The following is a 22,688-nucleotide window of genomic DNA, read 5'->3' as shown; positions in this document are numbered from 1 at the left end:
GGGCTGTCCGCGTGCGCAGTAGGGAGCATCAAACACAGCAACGCCCAGAATGCATCGGAAACTACAACGCCCAGAAGGCATCGCGCGGGGAGCAGTGCGTGCGCAGGCCGGTCCTTCCGTTTGGCGCTCGGGGTGCCGGGAAGCTCATGGAAGCGGCCGTCCGATGAGGTGAGAGGGGCAGCGGGAGGGGACAGAGACGGAGGTAACCCCTTCCCCCCCCAAAAAAAACTAACGGGGACAGGGTCCCCGCGGCGGCCTCACAGGGACTGGTGCGGGCCCAAAGCTGCAACCCGTCCCCTCCCCTCCTCCCCCCGTCCCCTCCCCCGTCCCCTCACCTCCTCCCCCCGTCCCCTCCCCTCCTCCCCCCCGTCCCCTCCCCCGTACCCTCACCTCCTCCCCCCGTCCCCTCCCCCGTACCCTCACCTCCTCCCCCCGTCCCCTCCCCCGTACCCTCACCTCCTCCCCCCGTCCCCTCCCCTCACCTCCCCCCCGCCCCCCACCATCCCCCCGTCCCCTCCCCTCACCTGCCCCACGTCCCCTCCCCCATCCCCTCACCTCCTCCCCTCCTCTCACCTCCTCCCCCGTCCCCTCCCCTCACCTCCTCCCCATCCCCTCCCCTCACCTCCCCCCGTCCCCTCCCCTCACCTCCCCCCGTCCCCTCCCCTCACCTCCCCCTGTCCCCTCACCCTCCCCCTCACCTCCCCCTGTCCCCTCACCCTCCCCCTCACCTCCCCCCCGTCCCCTCACCCTCCCCCTCACCTCCTCCCTGTCCCCTCCCCTCACCTCCCCCCGTCCCCTCACCTCCCCCCGTCCCCTCACCTCCCCCCGTCCCCTCACCTCCCCCCGTCCCCTCCCCTCACCTCCCCCCGTCCCCTCCCCTCACCTCCCCCCGTCCCCTCCCCTCACCTCCCCCCGTCCCCTCCCCTCACCTCCTCCCCGTCCCCTCCCCCTCCCCCTCACCTCCTCCCCCGTCCCCTCCCCTCACTCCCCATCCCGTCCCGTCCCCCTCACCTCCCCCCGTCCCGTCGCCCTCCCCCCGTCCCGTCGCCCTCCCCCCGTCCCGTCGCCCTCCCCCCGTCCCGTCGCCCTCCCCCCGTCCCGTCGCCCTCCCCCCGTCCCGTCGCCCTCCCCCCGTCCCGTCGCCCTCCCCCCGTCCCGTCGCCCTCCCCCCGTCCCGTCGCCCTCCCCCCGTCCCGTCGCCCTCCCCCCGTCCCGTCGCCCTCCCACCGTCCCGTCGCCCTCCCCCCGTCCCGTCGCCCTCCCCCCGTCCCGTCGCCCTCCCTCCGTCCCGTCGCCCTCCCCCCGTCCCGTCGCCCTCCCCCCGTCCCGTCGCCCTCCCCCCGTCCCGTCGCCCTCCCCCCGTCCCGTCGCCCTCCCCCCGTCCCGTCGCCCTCCCCCCGTCCCGTCGCCCTCCCCCCGTCCCGTCGCCCTCCCCCCGTCCCGTCGCCCTCCCCCCGTCCCGTCGCCCTCCCCCCGTCCCGTCGCCCTCCCCCCGTCCCGTCGCCCTCCCCCCGTCCCGTCGCCCTCCCCCCCGTCCCGTCGCCCTCCCCCCGTCCCGTCGCCCTCCCCCCGTCCCGTCGCCCTCCCCCCGTCCCGTCGCCCTCCCCCCGTCCCGTCGCCCTCCCCCCGTCCCGTCGCCCTCCCCCCGTCCCGTCGCCCTCCCCCCGTCCCGTCGCCCTCCCCCCGTCCCGTCGCCCTCCCCCCGTCCCGTCGCCCTCCCCCCGTCCCGTCGCCCTCCCCCCGTCCCGTCGCCCTCCCCCCGTCCCGTCCCCTCACCCTCACCTCCTCCCCGTCCCGTCCCCTCACCTCCCTCCCTCACCCTCACCTCCTCCCCGTCCCGTCCCCTCACCCTCACCTCCCCCCCGTCCCGTCCCCTCACTCTCACCTCCTCCCCGTCCCCTCACCTTCACCTCCTCCCCCGTCCCGTCCCCCTCACCTCCCCCCCGTCCTGTCCCCCTCCCCCTCACCTCCCCCCCTTCCCATCCCCCTCCCCCTCACCTCCCCCTATCCCGTCCCGTCACCCTCCCCCTCACCTCCCCTATCCCGTCCCCTCACCCTCACCTCCCCCCCGTCCCGTCCCCTCACCCTCACCCCCCCCCCCCACCGTCCCCTCACCTTGTTTCCTGCCCCCCTCCAGTCCTGTAATCGCTTTGGAATGCTCTGCATCAAATTTTGAATGATTGATTACCAGGGCATGCAATGTACTGTCAGTGATAACAAAAATCTGTCTTCAAATTTGGAGAAAGCAGTAACTGAAGAGGTCAGACAGCATCTGGATAGAGTGAAGTTTCATTCAGGCACCCTTCATCAGAATGGCTGCTTGTATTTTTCACATAGTTTCATGTTTTGTTGGAATCTTGGTTTAGTTAAAATCAATACACTGTAGAGTAACTTTCTTCAAAGTTTAGATCATTGAGACATCAATTCATTTATAGTTCTGAAGAAATCTAGCAAGTTATTTGTAGCAAAAATAGATGTCTAAAAATGATTGCCTTGTCCTAAAATGCTTTGAAGATGTAATATGACTTTGTGATGGGAGTGACGAAAACAAGTCATTGGATAGTTTCCATTCAAGCTGAAGGTAATGTTGCAGCTCGATGAAACTCTGGTTAGACAGCACTTAGGATATTGTGTTCAGTTCTGTTCGCTTCACTATAAAATGCATTGCCAGGGGTGATGATGGAGGCTGGTACAATAGAGGGGCATTTAAAAGACTCTTTGATAGACATATGGATGTAAGAAAATTGGAGGGTTATGGGCTCTGAGGGATGAGGGCTGATTGTTGAGTAGATTTATTTTAGTTGAAACAATATCATGGGCAGAAAGGCCTGTATGGTGCTGCACTGTTCTTTGTTTATTGTTACATCCCAATGTGCAGTTGTGAATATTGTGTTGTGAGTGACTGGACACGCCATGCATCGTACAGTACAACAGTAGAAACTGCACTTAAGGGTGGAGTTAGAGAGATGCTGGTGCAGAGCAAAGGAAACATAATTTTACTAGATTTGCGCAAAAATGTTGGAGAAACTCAGCAAGTCATGCAGCATAGAGGGCTGTTGGTGACTCAAGACGAGGAACCCTTGCAAGCTGTGGCCAAGGAACTCGCACAAGGCTGGACTGCTAGAGACGGGCTTGAAACTAGGTACTGGGTAATGGAACTGGAATGCAAGAGGGTGCCAAGGGCACTGAAGGGTTCCTAATCGTATCGGAGGTCCGGATCTTGAGCTCTGGCTGCTGATGGTTGGACTGGACTCTGGCTGCGGGAGTGCTGGAAGAGAATCCACGGATACTTGGTTACCCTGGGAGGGAACTCTCTTTTGCTTCTCTTTCTCTGTCTGTAAGAGGCGCTTCAGGCAAATCTGTCTGCCTTACAGCAGGCAAAAGCAATTTCATGTAATATGACACTGATTTTATTACAGGACAATAAATTGAATAATCAATGGACCAGAGAAGTCGACGTCAATCCCATCTGGTTGGAGAGTGCCCAGACAGAATATTGACGTTGCTCCTCCAATTTACAACTTGCTGAGTTTCTCTAGCATTTTTGTGTAAAATACAATCAGAGCATCTACAGATTTTCTTGTTTAACAACATAATTTTACTAGGATGAGGGTTCACTCAGGGATTTGATAATGGCAGGAGGATTCTTCATTGCACAGGAACAGTGTGCTTCAGGATTGAATCAAAGAACTGCCTTCAATTCCACAGGAACATTTTGGATTATTTGCTGATACTTATGCAGTTTAGTTGCCACAAAAAATGCTGCCCATGACAAAAATTAAATGTTATAAATTTAATGACCAGTTGATTCAAGCCAATGACACTTATTCACATTGGCTGGTTCTTGTTAAATGTTGATTTGAATATTGAACAGTAGAAGAAGGTCAAACCGAGAGCACTTACTGCATGAGCCATTGGTCAAGATTGAATTACTATTTGAATGGCAATAGATTAAGAGATGGGGAAGTGCAGAGAGACCTAGGGGTACTTGTACATCAGTCTCTGAAGGCGAGCATGCAGGTACAGCAGGCGGTTAAAAAGGCAAATGGTAGGTTGGCCTTCATATCAAGAGGGTTTGAGTCTAGGAACAAGGATACCTTACTGCAGCTGTACAGGGCCTTGGTGAGACCCCACCTGGAGTATTGTGTGCAGTTTTGGTCATCTTATCTAAGGAAGGATGTTCTTGCAATGGAGGGAGTGCAGAGGCGATTCACCAGGCTGATCCCTGGAATGGCAGGAATGACTTAGGAGAAAAGATTGTGCAAATCGGGATTGTACTCGCTGGAGTTTAGAAGATTGAGAGGGGATCTCATAGAGACCTATAAAATTCTGGCAGGACTGGACAGAATGGATGCAGATGGGATGTTTCCAAGGATGGGAAAATCCAAAACCCGGGGCCATGGTTTGAGGATAATAGGCAAACCATTTAGGACCGAGATGAGGAGGAATTCCTTGACCCAGAGGGTGGTGAATCTGTGGAATTCATTGCCACAGAGGGCAGTAGAGGCAGGTTCATTAAATCTATTTAAGAGGGAATTAGATCTATTTCTTCAGTATAAGGGTATTAAAGGTTACGGAGAGAAGGCAGGGACGGGGTTCTGAACTTTAAGATCAGCCATGATCTCGTTGAATGGTGGAGCAGGCTCGAAGGGTCGAATGACCTACTCCTGCTCCTATCTTCTATGTTTTTATGTTTCTATTGAGCAGTGGAACATAAGATCATAGAAACAGGAGCAGGACAAAACCATTCAGCCCTTTGAACCTGTTCTGCCATCCAATAACATCATTGCTGATGCAGGCTAAGCCTCTCCACTTTCCACACTCTCCCCCTAACCCTCGACTGCTTTACAGTTCAAATGTCTGCCATTGTCTGTCTTGAGTATCTTTTAATATTTCTTCCTCTCGTGCTTTCTGGGGTAAAGAAGGAATTCCTTTTCGTCTCCACATTAACAGGATGATGCTTTATTCTGAAATTGTCTCGAGGGAAAGAATCCTCCCAGAATCCACCCTGTCAGACTTCTTCAGAATGTTACTTTTGATAAGGATCATCCCTCATTCTCCTCAACTGCTCAGCTGCTCATTCATGCATCACCCTGACATTCCAGAGAACAAACTAATGACCAATGTGCACCTGCTTCCAGTGCAGGTACAAATTAGATTTTGCTTTTATTCAAACTCCTAGAGTTAAATAGGAAAGTCTCCAGAGGCTGTGATTGTAGCGTAATACACAAATGTGCTGGAGAAACTCAGCAGGCCACACAGCATCCAGAGGAAGCAAAGGGTAACTTGCATTTTGGGCAAGGTATAAGCAGGAAGCAGGCAGGGCCTTGAAATAAAAGGTGGGGGGAGGTGCACAGGTAAAAAACCATACATAGATAAGAAGGGGTGGGCAGAAGAGAAAAAAGTTGAGGGGGTGGCTCTGTGAATGGAGAGGGAAGGGGGTGTTGAGCTGGAGGAAAGGAGACAGAGGGATGGGAAAAGAGAGACCGGAGAGGGACCTAACATAAAATGGAGGCGATATTAATGCCATTTGGTTCAAGAGTGCCCAGGTGGCATATTATAGGTATATTTGCTTCCTATCGATGCTGCATGACCCACTGAGTTTCTCTAGCACTTTTGTGTATTCTCCTTGGTTCCTGATGTTCCTGTTTGGGCAGGATGGTTAGCGCCATGCTGATACAGCGCCAGCAATTGAATCAGTAAGGAGTCCCCATGCCTGTGTGGGTTTTCCCTGGGGGCTCCGGTTTCCTCCCGCACTTCAAAAACGAATGGGGTGTAGGTCAATTGGGCAGCACGGACTCATGGACCAAAAGGGCCTGTAACCATGCTGTCTGTCTAAATATTGTGGGTCTCGTTCCTACAAAGTTTGGCATCCTGACCCTTGCCTCGGCACCTCATTGATTCGTGAACGTGCAACATCGGATTTCCTTGTTTTGGGATTAAATTTCATGCTTCAGTTAACACACACATCTGTTTCACACCACGTTTCTCAACACTGTTCAGGGCTTGGTTGTTTGCAGTGTTTTGGTTTCCAAATCATGGTTCCTTCATTAGGAATATCTGTTGCCTCTGCTTTTGTGATGAATGGCATTCACAAAATAAAGGGGTCAAAAGAGATTGCTGGCGCTGGAATCTAGAGCAAAAAATGATCTGCTGGAGGAACTTGGCGGGTCGAACAGCATCCACGGGAGAAAGAGAATGGTCGACATTTTAGGGTGGAGTCCTTCATCGAGATGTGATGAAGGGTTCTGGGCCAAATCTTCGACCGTGCTTTTTCTCCCACAGCTGCTGCTCGACTCACTGAGTTCCTCCAGCGGATACGTTGTAGTTCTAGATTCACGTGTGCGCCCACAGAATTGTCATTGAATTAACAACCACGCAAGCAGCTCAAGACCAATAAATGTGGGCTTTGCACTGTCTCGCAAAGCATTAAAGAAAACTTGGAGAGGATGGGTGGATAATATTTTTCTTGGGGATCGATGGTGTTGCCAGTGTTTGTTAAAAATTGTACTGATGCCTGCTGTGAGCCATTAATGCTGCGGGTTTTACATCAGCTACAACTTTCAAACAAACGCCCACTGAAATGGAACACCAATATGTGGGCTGCTAATTTGTGTGGTAGTGCTGTTGGTTTGAAAACAAGAGGATATCTGCTGCTCCAGTGGATTCTTGTCGTTAAATGTTTCTCTGAAGCATAGGACTTTATAGCATAGGAACAGGCCCTTCAGCCCACAGTTTCTGTGCTGACCATGATGCTAATTTAAACTGCACCTCTGCTTGCACATGGTCCATTCCTGTCTATTTCCTAATTGTTCATATGTCATCTAAATAAACATTGCCTTCCTATCTGCTTCCACTGCCTCCCTTAGCAGTGTTCCTACCACCATATATAAACAAAAACCTCATCTCATTTAAACTGTGCCCGCTAATATTGACATTTTCACCTTTGGCGAAAAATCCTTTCTACCCCATCAGTGCCACATTTTTTATATATTTCTGTGGGGTCTCCCCTCAGTCTCTGACCCTCCACAGAAAACTATCCACGTTTTCCTTGTAGCTCCTACTCTCTGATGCAGACAATAAGCTGGTGAACCTCCTGCGCTTTCCAAAGCTTCATGCAGATGCAACATGACTTCCTGACTTCCAGACCCAATGCAAAGGCAAGTTTATCACCTTAACCACTTGTGTCACCACTTTAAGATCCTTCTGTATGTCAGTGGTCTAAAGGGCCTTGCCATTTAAATGTAGACATACAGAGCAGGAACAGGCCATTTTGGCCCACAAGCCCGTTCCGCTCAATTGACCTACAATGCCCGAACCATTTTGATTGGTGGGAGGAAACTGGAATCCTTGCAGACATGGCTTGGATGAACAAACTCATTAGAGACAGAGCAGGTTGCAAATCCCGATCGCTGGCGCTGTAACCGCCGTGCCAGCTGTGCCACTGTTCTCATCATACATTTGACCTGCCAAAGTGCATCACCTCACAAACATCCAGATTAAACTCTGTGTCACTTCTCTGCCCATATCTGTTCAACAGGCAGTTGGAAGATTTTCTTTACAATAGGCAACGCTCCGTCCTTTGTGAGAAGCACGTTCATATCCCACACCAGGACCACGGCAATGCCAGCCACCCCCAGCTCAGCACCAACGAGTCTGCTGCATCTGAACTGTGGTTCATTGATACCAACTAAGGTCTCGACTGCCTGTGGTTCCGGAACTTGGCGAGTATTCTCTTGCACAACCATCATTTCTCAATCGAGCAATAGTAATGTAAAGCAACTGACCAAGTTCACCCTGATGAACGAATCGTGCAGTGGCCCCTATGCTCATTCCAGAGAATGACCACTTTCTCCAGTGTTGAAGGAATATTCTCTGCTATATTGAACGTGATGAACTAGTTCAGTTCATCCAAGAAGCCAACACAGCAACAATGGACTGAACACCACCACTGACTGCAGTGCAGTTCCATACCACAGTTGTCTATTGTGTGGGAAATCTACTATTTCTGGGATGTTCCTGAGTCATTTCATCAGGTGTAAAGTAACACAATCTATCCTTTTGCAGAAATGAGTTGTACCATAGAGAAGGTTCTGGCAGATGCAAAAGCACTGGTGGAACGACTGAAAGAGCACGACAATGCAGCAGAGACTCTAATCGAGCAGACCACCGCACTTAACAAGCGGGTGGAGGCGATGAAGCAGGTGAGTGGTTATTCTGCTGTGACCTTCATCTTCTGAACCCTACCACAAAATAACATGAAAAAGAAAATAAAAGTCCTTCAGTTCATAATAAAAGTGGTGATAATTACTTGTATCGTCAGCCTCCTGGTTGGAATTCTTGAATTCTATGTTTCAAAATTGTATACATAGACAACAATGAAATTGTCTTGCATTTGTTCAGATCATCCCTTGTAACGTAATGCCATGAATTAGAACCATAGAACATTACAGCACAAAAACAGGCCCTGCGGCCCTTCTAGTCTGTGTTGAACTATTATTTTATCTAATCCCACTGATCTGCATCCCAACCATAGCCCTCAATACCTCCCCCATGCGCATGTCTGTCCAAATTCTTAAATGTGAAAATTGAGCCTGCATTCACCACTTCAGCTGGCAGCTCATTCCACGCTCCCTCTACTCTGTGTGAAAAAGTTTTCCTCTCATGTTCCCCTAAACTTTTTCCCTTTCATCCTTAACCTATGTCCTCTGGTTTGTAACTCACTGACCCTCAGTGGAAAAATCCGATCTATATTTATTCTGTCCCCCTTATAATTTTAAATCCCTCGATCAAATTCCCCTCATTCTTCTACTCTTCAGGGAATAAAGTCCTAACCTTTTAACTCAGTTCCTGAAGTCCCGGCAACATCCTAGTAAATCGTCTCTGCACTCTTTCAATCTAATTGATATCTTTCCTGCAGTTCGGTGACCAAAACTGTGCATAAACCTCCAAATTTGGCTTCACTAATGTCTTAGGCTACATTCTTGGTTTTTTTGTGCAATCTGGGTACATGTGGCAGGACCAGTTTATATTGTTCTCAATCGCCCTTGAGAAGTTGGGAATTCCCATCTTGAACAGCTGCAGTCCTGGTAGTGCAGATCTTCCTGCAGTGCCTATTGAGCAAGGAGTCCCAGGATTTAGTAAAGTAGTTCCAAGTCAGGATCGTTTATTTCTTGGAGGGATGCTGGTGTTCTGTTGGTTGAGGTCGTGGCTTTGGTTGGTGCTATTGGAGTAGACCCCATGAGTAACTGCAGGACATGCTGGAGCCACTGGACATTTAGCTCAATAAACGGGATGTCAGCAGGCTGCTTTTTCCTAGATGTTATTGAACTTATTTGGCATGTTCGGAGTTGACCACAACCAGGAAAGTGGAGACTATTTCATCGTCCTCTTGGCTTGTACTTTGTTGATGATAGGAAAATGTGGAATCTCGGGAGGTAAGCCACTTGCTTCAAGTTTGCCTGTCTATAATTTGCCACAAGACTGCTGGCCCAATGAAGTTTGATTCATGGTGAATCCCCAGGATATTATTGGTGGAGATAATACCCCCCCCCCCCCGCCCCACACAGTCAAAGGCAGGTGGTTAGACTTCCTCTCATTGAAAAATGATCATTGCGTTCACTCGTGACCTGGAAGTACAGTAAAACCTTGGTATCTTGCACCTATGGCAATTGATTGATGCCAGATAAGTGAATTTTCTAGCTGCATGATTGGCAAAATAACAGTGAGACGCTCCAATTTAAAACTTTAGGATTTTTTAATCTATTTATTTTCTTTTGTTTTTTTGCTGGTTGCTTGAAGCTGCCGTTTGAACCATAGAAATTTACAGCACAGAAACAGGCCCTTTGGCCCTTCTAGTCTGTGCCATAGTTGCTTAAATTCTGGATAACAGGGGTTTTTACTGTATTAGCTTGAGTCCATGTCCAGTTGCTTTGAAAAGTTGGTGGTGAGACCCCTTGCTGTCCATATGACGATGTTCCATCAGGAGTAACCCACAATATTCGATGCAGTGGTGATCAGTGAAAGCTGTTGCTGTGTCCAAACTGGAATAGTGTTATAGCTGTGCAACAAGTCTGTGGGTGGCACTCCCAACATAAAGTTGCCTTTGTCCTCTGTGCTGGAAGTTACAAGAACTGGAGTCTACAAGTTTGTTAATTTCCTGTGATGTGTTCTATGCTCAGTGTGGTCACTATATGTGGGTACTACGTGGGTTCTCTGGTCCCTGGCTCTTAGCTCTCACCTTGAACACAGGAAATCCTCACTCAGCAAACATAAACATTGAGAGAACCATCGGGGGAAGTCATGATTGAGATTTCTTTGGAGACGACCAAGAAGATTGAAGAGAACAAGGTGGTGAAGGTTGTCTGCATGGACCTTGGTAAGGCATTTGACAAGGTCCTACATGGTAGACTGTCAGCATGGGATTCAGTGTGAGTTGGCCAATTGGATACAGAATTGGCTTGAGACAGGGTGGTTGTACAGGGTTGTTACTCAGATCCCAGTGTTGAGCCACAGGGATTGGTGCTGGGTCCACTGTAATGTTCATCTTGGTTACCGACTCGGATGGCAATGTAGTTAACAGGGTTAGTAACTTTGCAGGTGTCGTGGACAGTGAAGAAGGTGATCTAAGATTACAACAGGATCTGGATGAACTGGGAAAGTGAGCCTAGGAATGGCAGATGGGATGGGATTTAACTTGGACAAGTGAAAGATTTGCACTTTCACAAGTTAAACCAGGGCAGGACTTTCATGGTAGGGCCCTGGAGAGGTCTTGTAGAACAGAGACTTCGGGGTACAGGGGCTGAGTTCCACAAAAGGGTGGCGCTGGTAAACAGGGTGGTGAAGAAGGTATTTGCCCACTTGCCTTCAAACAGGGCATTGAGTACAGGAGCAGGGACAACTGTACCCTGCATCTGAACTATTGTGCCTGGTTTTGGTCGCACAACTATGGGAAAGATATTAAGCTAGAAAGGGTGAAGGAAAGGTTCACAAGAAGGTTACTGAAACTGGTAGGCTTGAATTATAAAGAGAGCCCGGATAGGCAGGGGCTTGGAGCATCGTTAGCTGATGGTGACCTTGTAGATGTTTATCAAATCTTGAGGGGCAGAGGTAAGGTAAATAGTCATAGCTTTTTTTCCTAAGGTAGGGGTCATCTAAAACTCGATAGCATAGGTTTAGGGTGAGCAGGGAAAGATTTAAACAGGATCTGAGTGGCACCTTCTACACAGTTGGAACATTAAAAAACATTTAGACATCCATGAACAGAAAAGGTTTAGAAGCCAGTAAAACACAAAAATCTGCAGGGATCGTTGTTGAAGTAAAAACATGATTCTGGAGAAACTCAGGAGGTCAAATAGTGTCCTTTATATAGCAAAGATAAAGGTACATAATCAACGTTTTGGGCTTGAGCCCCTTTATCAAGGTTTAGAGGGTTATAGGTTAAATTGCAGGCAAATGGGACTAATTTGATTTGGCTGGGATAAGTTTCTACACCATATACCACCTTGTCATATACTATGCTTGTCAGTGTTCATTGGGTATTGCCATTCTCTCACCTTTGTGTTTTGCTCCTGTTTGGGATTTCTCTGTTTGCTGGAGTTGTGTGTGTATATTGTTAATGCTTTCCTGAATAAAAGTGACTTAATGGAAGTTTTGAGGCCAGAAATATTTTGGTTCTAAATTAATCTTCTTAGTCTGCCCACTTCCTGAACTAACTGGTGAGCATCGTCTTCAGGAACGGCAATTCCTTCACAAGCAGTTTGCAAATAGGATAAGCTTTTAACAAAGAAAGTTAACTGAAGGCATAAGTGGCAGAATGTGGAATATATTAAAGAAGGAACCTCTCCTGGGATGTAATCTTTCCAGTGACGGTCATTATGTGACATGAACAGAGGCCACTTCCAATGTAAGCCTGAGTTATTGATGCTCACTTTTAACTGTTGCAAGGTTATTTTAAACTAAATGAGCCACACCGCTAAATGATGAACGTTTAGAATTTGTAAATGGAATTGGAAAGCATCCACAAAACAATTTGATTAATAGAGGACTTGTTCAGCCGCTACTCAAAATTAAAGCAATCAAAATTACACAGTGCAATGAGGAGACAGTCGCTTAGAAACCATCAGAAAGTAATCGGCAGCATATAAAATGTTCAAACTATTTCCACAACCCCAAAGTGATAAATCTCTCAATGTGAGTGCATTTTCCGTGGTACAGTAACAAGAGAAAAGTACTGGTGGAGGGAAGCTTCCAGTTAATGGTGGGTACGGGTGCTATTTGCTGTAATAGAGTAAAAGGAATGATATCTTTGGAGTCTGATCCATTCCAAAACACCTAATGATCTATGATTGAATATTGAAGTGCAGCCCTGTTCGTGTGCAGCCAGACTAGGATCTCACAGTTGGTCCCAAGGTGAGTAAACGTGCACTACAATCAGGCAGGGACAAGATAGAATGTGCAGGAGACAAAAAAGGACAGTAGAAAGAGTGGAGAATTACTGGTAAATTTTGCCACTCGGAAAGATCACAGCTGATCTTCCATCTCTACCCAACATTAACCCGAGCCCATAATGCCCAAAAGGAATGACATTGAACACCTTGTAGCTGTCTGGAGTGGAGAATTCCCAAAATTGCAAACTTGGGTGCCAAGGCATTTCCTTGCTGGGGTCCTAAAGGGCACTGTAAGATTCAAGCTTGGATTCTGGGCCCTCAACAACAGGGAAGATGGTATGCCGGCGTCTTGGTTTGGCAGTTGGCTTCTATATTCCAGTGAGATAATGATGTCTTATTTTAAACTATGCAGAATGAAGGCTTCTTGTACTTGTTGTCAGCAGGGACATGTTGTGATTCCACAGCATACAGACTAGACAAATACCATGTTCCACCCTCAGGCTAATAGACTTATCGTGAGTGGTTCTAACTGTTCAGTATTTGTGAATGTGAGCAGTGATGTGGTGCCTCTTGCTTCAGTGAATGCCTTGCACTCTGAGGGTGTGCTGTCTGCAGGAGGTAGAACTGTTCAGTATCTTCCCCAGCATTGTTTTGTGGATGCTTTCCAACTCCATTCACCATTACCAGTTCTGATAACTGGTTCTCACAAGCCAGTCTCCAGCACCTCACAGCCTGGTGTGAGTCCTTTGACTTCAGGTCATCCCCATGCCACCCCACCCCTGTCAAGTGCCTTCATTGGTGGGAGATTTTTTTATCTGACTGATAATTAAGGACAGGAACAAGAGGAGCGATTTGAGTAAGAACATGATGCTGGAGAAACTCAGCAGATCAAGCAGTGTCCTTTATACAGCAAAGATAAAGATACAGAACTATCTTTCAAGCTCAAACCCTTCATTAAGGTGTGAGCAAAATGTCGGCAGGTGCTTGAATAAAACAGTGGGGGGGGGCACAGGCCCACAGGGAGGAGATTTTTGAGTCTGTTATCCCATTTATTGCTCTTCTAGCTGATCAAAGGCCAAGTTGCGTTCCCACCTTTTTCCCAATTTCCTTCATGCCGTCGGTTAACGAAGATTTGCCAGTTACGGATTTCAAATTAACCATTGATCTGGCCTTGACTTTGATTTGCAGTAAAAACTTCCAAACTTTCTACACATTTTGCATGCAAGAAGCTTTTTAACAGGGCAGAGTGGGATCCAGGACTAATGCAGGCAAATGATTACAGCATCATTATGTGGATGAGGAAGGGAAAAGTGCCCTGGATGTATGGAAAGCAATCATGTTCTATATTCTAACATGATATTTATAAACACAGGAATGTAGAAAATAGGAGTGGAGTGGGTCATTCTTGCTGCACCATTCAACACAAGTAGGGGAAAAGCTTTCTGTTAGCAGATCAGATACTATTTATTGTCATGTAATGAAACAAAAATGTAATATTACATGAAACTGCCTTTAGTCTGCTGAAAGGCAGACAAAGATTCACCATTAGCCATGTCCGGCACTTCTTTCAGTATCAGAGAAAGTTAAGCAAAAGAGAGGCCCCCAGAGTCCGTGGATTCATCTGCAGCTTTCATAAACTCCTGTTCAGTCCAAACCATCGGCCACCTGAACTCAGATCCAAGCCTACAACAATGAGGAAGCCTTCAATGCCCAGGGCCCTTTGGAAGCCCTTCTTGCTCTCAACACCCTCCCCAAATCCCAGTTCTGATAACTAGTTCTCACAAGCCAGTTTCCAGCACCTCACAGCCTGGTGTGAGACCTTTGACTTCAGGCCATCAGCAGCCTGACCTGAGAACTCTTTGTGGGTTCCTCACCTGGGGAACTTCCTCTGTTACCCAAGATGACATTCTTTTTCCACTTTGTTTTGCTCACATCTTAATGAAGGGCTTGAGCTTGAAACATAGTTCTGAATCTTTATCTTTGCTGCCTTGTTTTCCCAAATGAGAATTGAATGGCTAAAGAGAAAGATCAGAGAAATGTGGAAAGAAGTAGATGGGCTGAATCGCCATCTTGCTCTGCCGGGGAGGGATTCCGTGACCTATTTTCAGGGCAGACTCATTTGAGATGTTTTCTATTGATTGTGTCCGAGGGAAATGTTAATCTTTGTCCTCCCTCTGGGCCATTTTCAGTATCAGGAAAATATCCAGGAGCTGAATGAGGTGGCCAGGCACCGGCCTCGCTCCACGCTCGTGATGGGAATCCAGCAGGAGAACCGGCAGATCCGGGATCTGCAGCAGGAAAATAAAGGTGGGTCTTCACCTTCCAACCCATCATGGCTACCCTGCACAAGGCTTCAGGACGCTGAAGGTACAGGTGGGGTGCTTGAAGCGGGAAAGAAGTTTCTGATTCCTCTGATGGGATCTCCAGAACCAGGAGAGTACAAACCATAGAATATTACAGCACAGAAACAAACCCTTCTACTCCCTGCTGATCCATTCTTCTGCCTAGTCCCACTGACCTTCACCCAGTCCATACCCCTCCCATCCATGTACTTGTCCAAATTTTGCACTCATGTTAAAATTGGACCCATATTCGCCACTTCAGCTGGCAGCTTGTACCGCACTTCCACCACTCTTTGTTTCAAGATGTTCTCCCTCGTGTTTCCCCTAAACTTTTCCCCTTTCACCCTTAACCCATGTCCTCTGGTGTGTATCTCAAAATGGAAACTTCCATTTCGGCTATTTTGGAACAAGACTGGGAGCAGTTTTGCATGTGGGAGAAAGGAAAGTTCCTTGTGTCCCTCCCCATCGCCTTGTGGATAGGAGGCAGGACTAATGGTGGGCAGCTGGAAGCTTCAAGGTGCAGGTCATTAGATATTTGAGAGATTTTAATCAAAAATTGAGGTTTTAATTTAATTTTCATGCAGTTCTATAGCACAGAATCAGGCCCTTCAGCCCATCTGACCAAGCCAGATCTATGACTTTGGCCCATACCTGTCTAAATCTATTTATTTTACAGGCTGGCGAGGCCAGCATTCATTGCCTGTCCCTGCCCTCAAGTAGAAAATGGCTCAAAAATAGCTATTTGCCTCAACCTATCCATGCTCCACTCCTCCTGCCTTTTCTTGGCTAAACCTACCAGACTTTTGTCTTTTAAAGGATACGTCATGTTCTGCAATTGTTGTGGATGTTGTAGACACCACCCACGTAAGTGGCATAATAGGGCTGAAGGTTCATGGACCCCATCCATGTTACTTTCAACATATTAGGATATTCAGTTGCCTGAATTAAAAGGCTGGGGATGGGGAGAAGGGAAGAAAGTGTAGGGAGGGGCACAGGTCAACAGGCAAAAGGTGTTAATTGAATATGAATAGGGCAAAAGAGAGAGGAAAGATGAGAGTTGATGGTGGGGGGTGGGGGGGGGTTGTCTGGTGCTCTGTGGAAGCAGAGCTGGGGGAAAGGATACAGAGGGAAAAGGGAAGAAAAAGCTAGAGGAATGGAGACATGAGGAAAGAGTGGAGGGGGTGGTAGCGGGAACTGGGGAAGTTGACGTTAATACCATCCAGTTGAAAGGAGCCCGGTCGGAAAATGAAGTGTTGTTCCTCCAATTTGCAGGTGGCCTCAGTCTGGCTCTGTGTGAAACCATGGACAACATGTTAACCAGGGAATGAGTGGGGAATTGAAATGGGTGACCGCTGGGAAATCCACACTATTGTGGTGGACAGAGTCGAGATGCTCAGCGAAGTGATCTCCCAGTCTGCATCCAGTCTCTCTGATGTAGAGACCACAATGGGAGCAGTAGGCAACCCCTGCAGATTCACCAGTGAAGGTTCGCTTCACTTGGAAGGACTATTTGGGGCCCCGAATGATGGTGAGGGAGAAGGTGTGGGTGCGTGTAGCATTTCCTGAGGTCACAGGAGTGGGTCCCAAGGGGCTGATTGGTGGGAAAGGATTCAGACACCTGGCTGCTTTTTACTCATGCCTTGAAGGAGGACTCAGGCCCGAAACATCAGTTCTAGACCTTGACCTCCTTTGACGCTGTGTTTCTCCAGCATTTCTGTTTTGACTACAATCACAGCATCTGCAGACTTTAGTGTTTCACTCTGGGCATTGTTTTGTCAAGATGTTTCCTTTGTTGGACCCATTCTGGAGTTCCTCAGTAGTGCTTAACCTTGTTAAGGTCCCCAGCATTTATGCTATCAATCCTGTGCAAGATTACCCTTGGTGTAGAGCCCACCACTTTATCACTTTCCTTCTGGATTGTAGGCCTATAGGGTTGAGTGGAAAGATGATTTATGTTTAATCTTGGCTGTGGCCTTGATGTGAGTGGAGCAGGACAAGTTACTGTGTTTCAGACACTCCTGTTCTCGGGTTAGGAGAAGCTCCGTGAAAGCAGGCTGCTCCGACAGGGGCAGTGTTACCAGACCACTTCAGCTGTCATTGTGATCTCGTGTTCCTAGAGTTGCGCACATCTTTGGAGGAACATCAGTCGGCCTTGGAGCTCATCATGAGCAAGTACAGAGAGCAGATGTTCCGACTGCTGATGGCCAGCAAGAAGGATGACCCTGTGGTAATCACCAGTCTTAAGGAACAGCATTCCAAGGTAGGTGGCAGCACATCTCCCTTCCCTTTGTCCTCTGTGTTGTCGTGCCTTTTAACTGCTTCATGTGACAAGAATGTTTCACAGAAGGAAGGAACTCCTTTGGATTTCACCTCCTGATCCCTGTCTCACCATCCCTTCTCCCCCACCCCCCCCAAACCATCACCTCTGTACCAGGTGGCTTCCCTCCCTATTCCATCAAAACACAGGGTCTCAACCCAGGACATTCACATTTGCTTTCCTCTCTACAGTAGCTGTGGCCTTGTGTGCCACCCCCCACCCCCCCCCCCCCCCCTCCACCATGGTATTCAGGACTGCGCAAAATATGGGGGGTGGGGGGAGGAGGAGGTGGTGGGAAAAGCAAGGACTTGGAAATAATTGGGAAACTCCTCCCAGCTAGCTAGCATTGTGGGCTGAATGGCCTGCAGTCTACATCATTCTACAATTTCTGTCAGTAAAACCACTGCCACTTTGAATCTCACAGTTGTTTAAGATTCTTTAATTGACATGTACGTAATACACAAACCTCATCGACATTTGTCTGCTATAAAGGCACAAAGAGGTGACACAAACCCAGTGCCCCCATCAATTGGAGAGAGAGAAGCAAGAGTCCCTCTAGAGACACTAAGTGTGCACAGATTCCCTCCTGCGCTCCCGTAACCTCTGCAGAAAAATATACTCCTGTCCTTTCTAGCGGTGACCCCAAGCTCCTGGTTCCCAGTCCCTGATACAGTCAACACCTGAGGCCCTTCGGGAGCCCCTGCTTCGCCATCGGCATCATCGGGCCCTGGTACCCATGGGCCACTTGTTTGTCACCAAACCCTGCAGTTTTATTTCTGCAGTAACTGATGTTTTACTGAGGGCTCTGTACCCCTACCTCACCTTCTCTGGGGGAACTTGATTTGGAACACTGGCAAAAACCTGGTGTTGATTGCACAAGTCCAGGTCCATAGATGCTGTAGATCATTCATACAGAGCCTTGTGTGGTCACTGCACCATTCATCTCCTTTATAGATATGTCATGTTTTTGTAGCAAGTGAATACTTTTGTAGTATTGTCAGGAAAAAATGCAGCAACCTTTCGGAGACAACACCATCTTCTTGCCGTTGTTAGATACCCACCAAAGCCACCAGAAAGGTATTAACACTCGTCCACTTCAGTTTAAACAGTAATGGAAATCTTCGTCATGGACAACTCTTCTCTCTAGAAATAACTGAGAAGCCCAACGTGTTTAATCACCATCAAGGGTGGTGTTGAGCTGCTACCATGGAGTGTGCAGTGCTGGTGAAGGGCCTCCCTCTGAACCTGGGTTCAGATCCTGCTGCAACCAATCGATTTCATTGTGGATGGTCATGGGAGTAAGGGGAGCTGTCGGAGTATCCGGGGTGCACCATCATGACCAGTCCCATGCATTAGCCAAAGGTGTCTGGCCAACTGTAAACTCTGAACACATTATAAAGTGTTACACATTATAAAGTTAAAAAAAATGACGCTGGGGAAACTCAGCAGGTCAAACAGTGTCCTTTAAAATGCAAAAATAAAGATACAAAACCAACATTTTGGTCTTGAGCCCTTCATCAAGGTACGTAAAAATTAGGCGGGTGCCCAAACCTCTGCAGCCACACGTACTCGTCAAGCCTGAAACGCTGGTTACGTATCTTTATCTTCGGCTGCCTGCCGATATTTTGCTCGTTCCTTGATGAAGGTCTCAAGTCTAAAACATTGGTAATGTATTGTTATCTTTGCTCTATACACTGTTTGACCTGCTGAGATTCTCCAGCATCGTGTTTTTACTTTGTCCAGTGTCTGGATCTGGCCCATTATAAATGTGCACTGAACTGCTAGCTCCGTTCTCAGTGGGGAGTAGCAGTGCAGCATTGATGAATGGTCTTTGCTCCCCCACAGGAACTCCAGGTGCATGTGGATAAGATCAATGAGATGGCCACGGTGATGAGGAAAGCCATTGAAATAGATGAGCAACGACTATTCAAAGAACAGGAACGGATTATCCAGTTAGAGGTAAGTGCGTAACTCACTCTTTTCCCACCCCCGGTATTGGTTTCTCCTGTTTCTCAATGTACAAACTGTCAGCCACCAACCCCACATCGATTCTATGATGTCAGAAAGTTGCCTGGATTAGAGAACCTCTCTGTAAGGAGAGGCTAAGCAAACTTGGACCGTTTTGCTGAGAGCATCGGAGGCTGAGGAGAGACCTGATCTAATTTATAAAATGATGTGAGGTACTGATAATAGTCCAAGTTTATTGTCACTGTGTAACAACGCAAAGAAACAACGTTCTCCAGTGCAAAACGCACAGACACACCCAGACGTAACACACAAACAAGAGATAGGCAGGAGAAGTATCTCATCTATTCCAATAAATAAATATATTGTTTTCTACATACTCGGATGGTTAATGTGAGCAGTTCCTTGGTCTGTCTTTTTCTCCAGGGTGGGTGTAGATTTGAATGAGGGGAGAAATTTTAAGGCATTGTTTGCACAGGGGCAATGGGTGCCTGGAACTGGGTACCAGGAGGACAAGTGTCCATGGGGCTTCAAGGCAACAGGGACCTAACAGCACAATACAGGCCATTTGGCCCACAATGTTGGGCTGACCTATAAATACTTATCTTCCTCCCCCCCCCAAAAAAAATATTGAAACCTTCTTCTTCCATCCTGTCTAGAAGTCTCTTAAACGCCCCTAATGTTCAGCCTCCACCATCATCACGGCAAGGAATTCCATGCACCCACAACTCTAAAACAAAATCTTACCCCGATGTCTCCCTTAAACCTTTCTACCTTCACTTTGTATGTATGGAATGGAGGGATACGGACTACGAGGAGGCAGATGGGATGGTCAGCACAGATATGGTGGGCTGAATGGCCTGTCCGTGTGCTGTACTGCTCTGTAAGTAAATATGCTACTATTAAAGATCCATTTAAAAACTCCCTAGAAACATCACTCCAGTGGACACAGTCAGGTTTGCAGTTGTAAGACCCTTTTCACAGAACTGATTTTGCTCTACAAGTGTCATTCCTCTTGCATGGCTCATTCGGCCCCTTAAGCTCACTTCCAACTCTGCAATGCCTTCAGCCCCCTTGGCCCTCGTATTTCCCACACACCCATCTATTGCATCTCTTTGCTATTAACACGTATACAAACCAACCTGCACACCTTTGGTTGCAAGAAACCCACATAATCACGTGTGAACTCTACCTGGCGCTCAAAATCACAGTTGAAGGAGTTGAGGCCCTTCTGCTGAGGTAGGTGGAGAACATCCCAACTGTATACCCAGTGTGCACATTGTGATTCCAGGGCACCTACAGTAAAGAGCAGCCCAAAGGTGTCTTCTAATGTTCAGATCAACTGGAGGCATCAAGATCCCTGAGCCTGGGTCAACTATCCTGTTGATGGGATAGTTGAGGCCTATGGGATGTTGGGCTTCGTTAGTCAGGGGATTGAGTTCAAGAGTTGCAAGGTCATGCTGCAACTCGACCAATCTGGCAAGTCCACACTTGGAGTGTTGTGTTCAGTTCTGGTCACCTCCTTATATGAGGGATGTGGAGGCTGCGGAGTGGGTGCAGAGGAGATTTACCAGGACGTTGCCTGAAGTAGAAAATATGTCTTATGAGGCAAGGTGAGTAGAGCTGGGACTTTTCTCTTTGGAGTGAAGAAGATGTCTGCAAGATTCTGAGAGGCATGGATGGGGGGGGGTCAGCCAGTGCCAGTTTCCCAGGGCAGGATCAGCAAACACCAGAGGACGTGTACACAGTGAGGGGAGGGAAGTTTAGGGGACATGTCAGGAGTAAGTTTTTTTTTAAAACGCAGAATTGTAGGTGCCTGGAATGCCTTGACAAAGGTGGTGATGGAGACTCTTAAACAGGCACATGGACGGAAGAAAAATAGAGTGGTACGAGGTAGGGAGGGTTTAGTATTTTTGGTAGGAATATGTAGATTGGCACAACATTGAGGATTGTATAATGTTCAAAGTAGTACCCTCTCATCAGCCATTCTGTACACTATGACACTTCCCCACCCCCCCCCCCCCCCCCCATGGGGCCACAGCACATTTCAGGAGGGAATCAAAAATGTCGTCAGAAGTATGGAAGAAACCAACTAACTTCCTACTTCTCATGGAAGGGGTCCTATTGTCAGAAGAAAGGTAGTGAATTGGTGGTCCACATCACCCTAACGGCACACCTTTCCCCCTCACTCTCCACTTTAAACTCTGAGGACAGCATTGTTCTGTTTTATATTTACTTCCACTGTCAAATGTGACATCTGCTTATCAGCCGTGATCATTTCTTTGCAGTTCGAGAACAAAGGTCTGAGAGAAGTGCTGCAGATAAACAAGGAATCATTTTACTGCTTGAAGGAAGACGCATTAGAAAATAGGTCATTATCTGGATTAGTAACGACTGCCAAGCTCAGCATGCGGAAGAGCTGAGAGATCACTCAGACCCACCAGCTTCCATGTATTAATCCACCGGTGTTGAACATTTTATCCCAGGCTGACTGAGCCAATACAAACATTACTGTTAATGTCTAAAGTTAAATGAGTTGGGTGGCTAGTTAATTAAACTGACAAAAGTTGCTTATTTTGCTTTGCATGGTTGACTTTGTTCTTTTGGAGAAAACAAAATACGTTCACTTGTTTTGTATGATGTGGCCAGCATCTTCTGTTTAGTTCAGGGATTCCTCTGGCCTCATTCTACCCGTCTGACTGCCAGAGAAGCAAAGGTTGCTGCTTGCACCAGCACAGGCCTCAGGGAACGAAGCAATCTCCAGTTCACTATTACCCTTTGTAACTATTGAACTGAAATACCCATCTCTGTATAAAAATAATTTATAATGTAAAATATGTGTGTAGTGGTGAGTGAGGAAAGAGATTGTCAAACTTTACGATTACACAAATTAGGTAAATATTAAACTGACCTGGTGCAGAGTGGAAGTGGTTCATTCATGGGTTGTTCCAACAAGGTTTGTATGGAGTGCATTCTTTCAAGTCTACAGAATGTTCTATTTTTTAAAACCAAGATTATTCACAATGTGAGATCAGTAAATTGGATTGGGGGTTGTTAATCCCATAATATCTGTACAATATGGTGTCTGTGGATGTGTATATTTTTGCTTTAATAAAGATTGATTAAATATAATGTCACACTGGTCCTGTAAATGGGTGTGGACTATTTACACCTTCACCCTCCTGAACACAGGACAGTGAAGGTATTGGGCACACGCCTTCATCAGGGAGGGAGGGAGCTGGGAGGTCCCGTTACAGCTGGACAAGACATTGGTGAAACCACATTGAGTATCATGTGCAGTTTTGGGTGGCCCAGCTCTAGGGCAGAGATCAAGTTGGAAGGTGGGCAGAGCAGACCAAGAAGGCTGGGTGTTATGGGGAATGGGAGCAGCTGTTTCCCCTGGAGTAAAGGAGGAAGAGGAGGTAAATGGTCAGTCTTTTCCACAGGATAGGGGTATCTAAAACTAGAGCATGTACTATGAAGGACACGTTTTTCAGGGGGTGGTGGGCAGACAAATAAAGGGACACAGCCATGTCTTGTGGTACTGACTATTCTACCTGGCCCCGGGCTGCACGGTTGGCGTAGCAGTTCACACATTACTAGCAAATGGGACCAGGGTTCAAATCCCGCACTGTCTGTAAGGAGTTTGGACGTTCTCCCCATGACTGCACGGGT

At 47.9% G+C, this 22,688-nt stretch overlaps 2 protein-coding genes across 3 annotated transcripts; one reads left to right on the top strand and one right to left on the bottom strand.

Moving 5' to 3' along the window:
- Positions 1–85: 85 nt before the first annotated feature.
- fgfr1op2 (FGFR1 oncogene partner 2) lies at positions 86–22,145 on the top strand. 2 transcript variants are annotated; one of them, XM_069904452.1, is made up of 7 exons: positions 115–168; positions 7,541–7,724; positions 8,068–8,204; positions 14,579–14,696; positions 16,849–16,991; positions 18,894–19,007; positions 21,302–22,145. In XM_069904452.1, the coding sequence occupies exons 3-7, from the start codon at positions 8,070–8,072 to the stop codon at positions 21,434–21,436; spliced, it is 645 nt and encodes a 214-aa protein (XP_069760553.1). In that variant the 5' UTR covers positions 115–168; positions 7,541–7,724; positions 8,068–8,069; the 3' UTR covers positions 21,437–22,145. The 2 variants fall into 2 exon arrangements, with proteins under 2 accessions (XP_069760552.1, XP_069760553.1); XM_069904451.1 differs by lacking the exon at positions 7,541–7,724 and having other exon boundaries at positions 86–168.
- LOC138745247 (protein qua-1-like) lies at positions 1,008–2,915 on the bottom strand. The gene is made up of 3 exons (XM_069902309.1): positions 2,911–2,915; positions 2,116–2,228; positions 1,008–1,753 (listed from the first exon to the last, which is right to left on the bottom strand). Exons 1-3 carry the CDS (start codon positions 2,913–2,915, stop codon positions 1,008–1,010), a joined length of 864 nt encoding a protein of 287 aa, XP_069758410.1.
- Positions 22,146–22,688: the final 543 nt, after the last annotated feature.

This window comes from Narcine bancroftii, chromosome 11, assembly GCF_036971445.1.
Source record: "Narcine bancroftii isolate sNarBan1 chromosome 11, sNarBan1.hap1, whole genome shotgun sequence".
Taxonomy (NCBI): domain Eukaryota; kingdom Metazoa; phylum Chordata; class Chondrichthyes; order Torpediniformes; family Narcinidae; genus Narcine; species Narcine bancroftii.
This window is presented reverse-complemented; position numbering and strand designations above follow the sequence as displayed.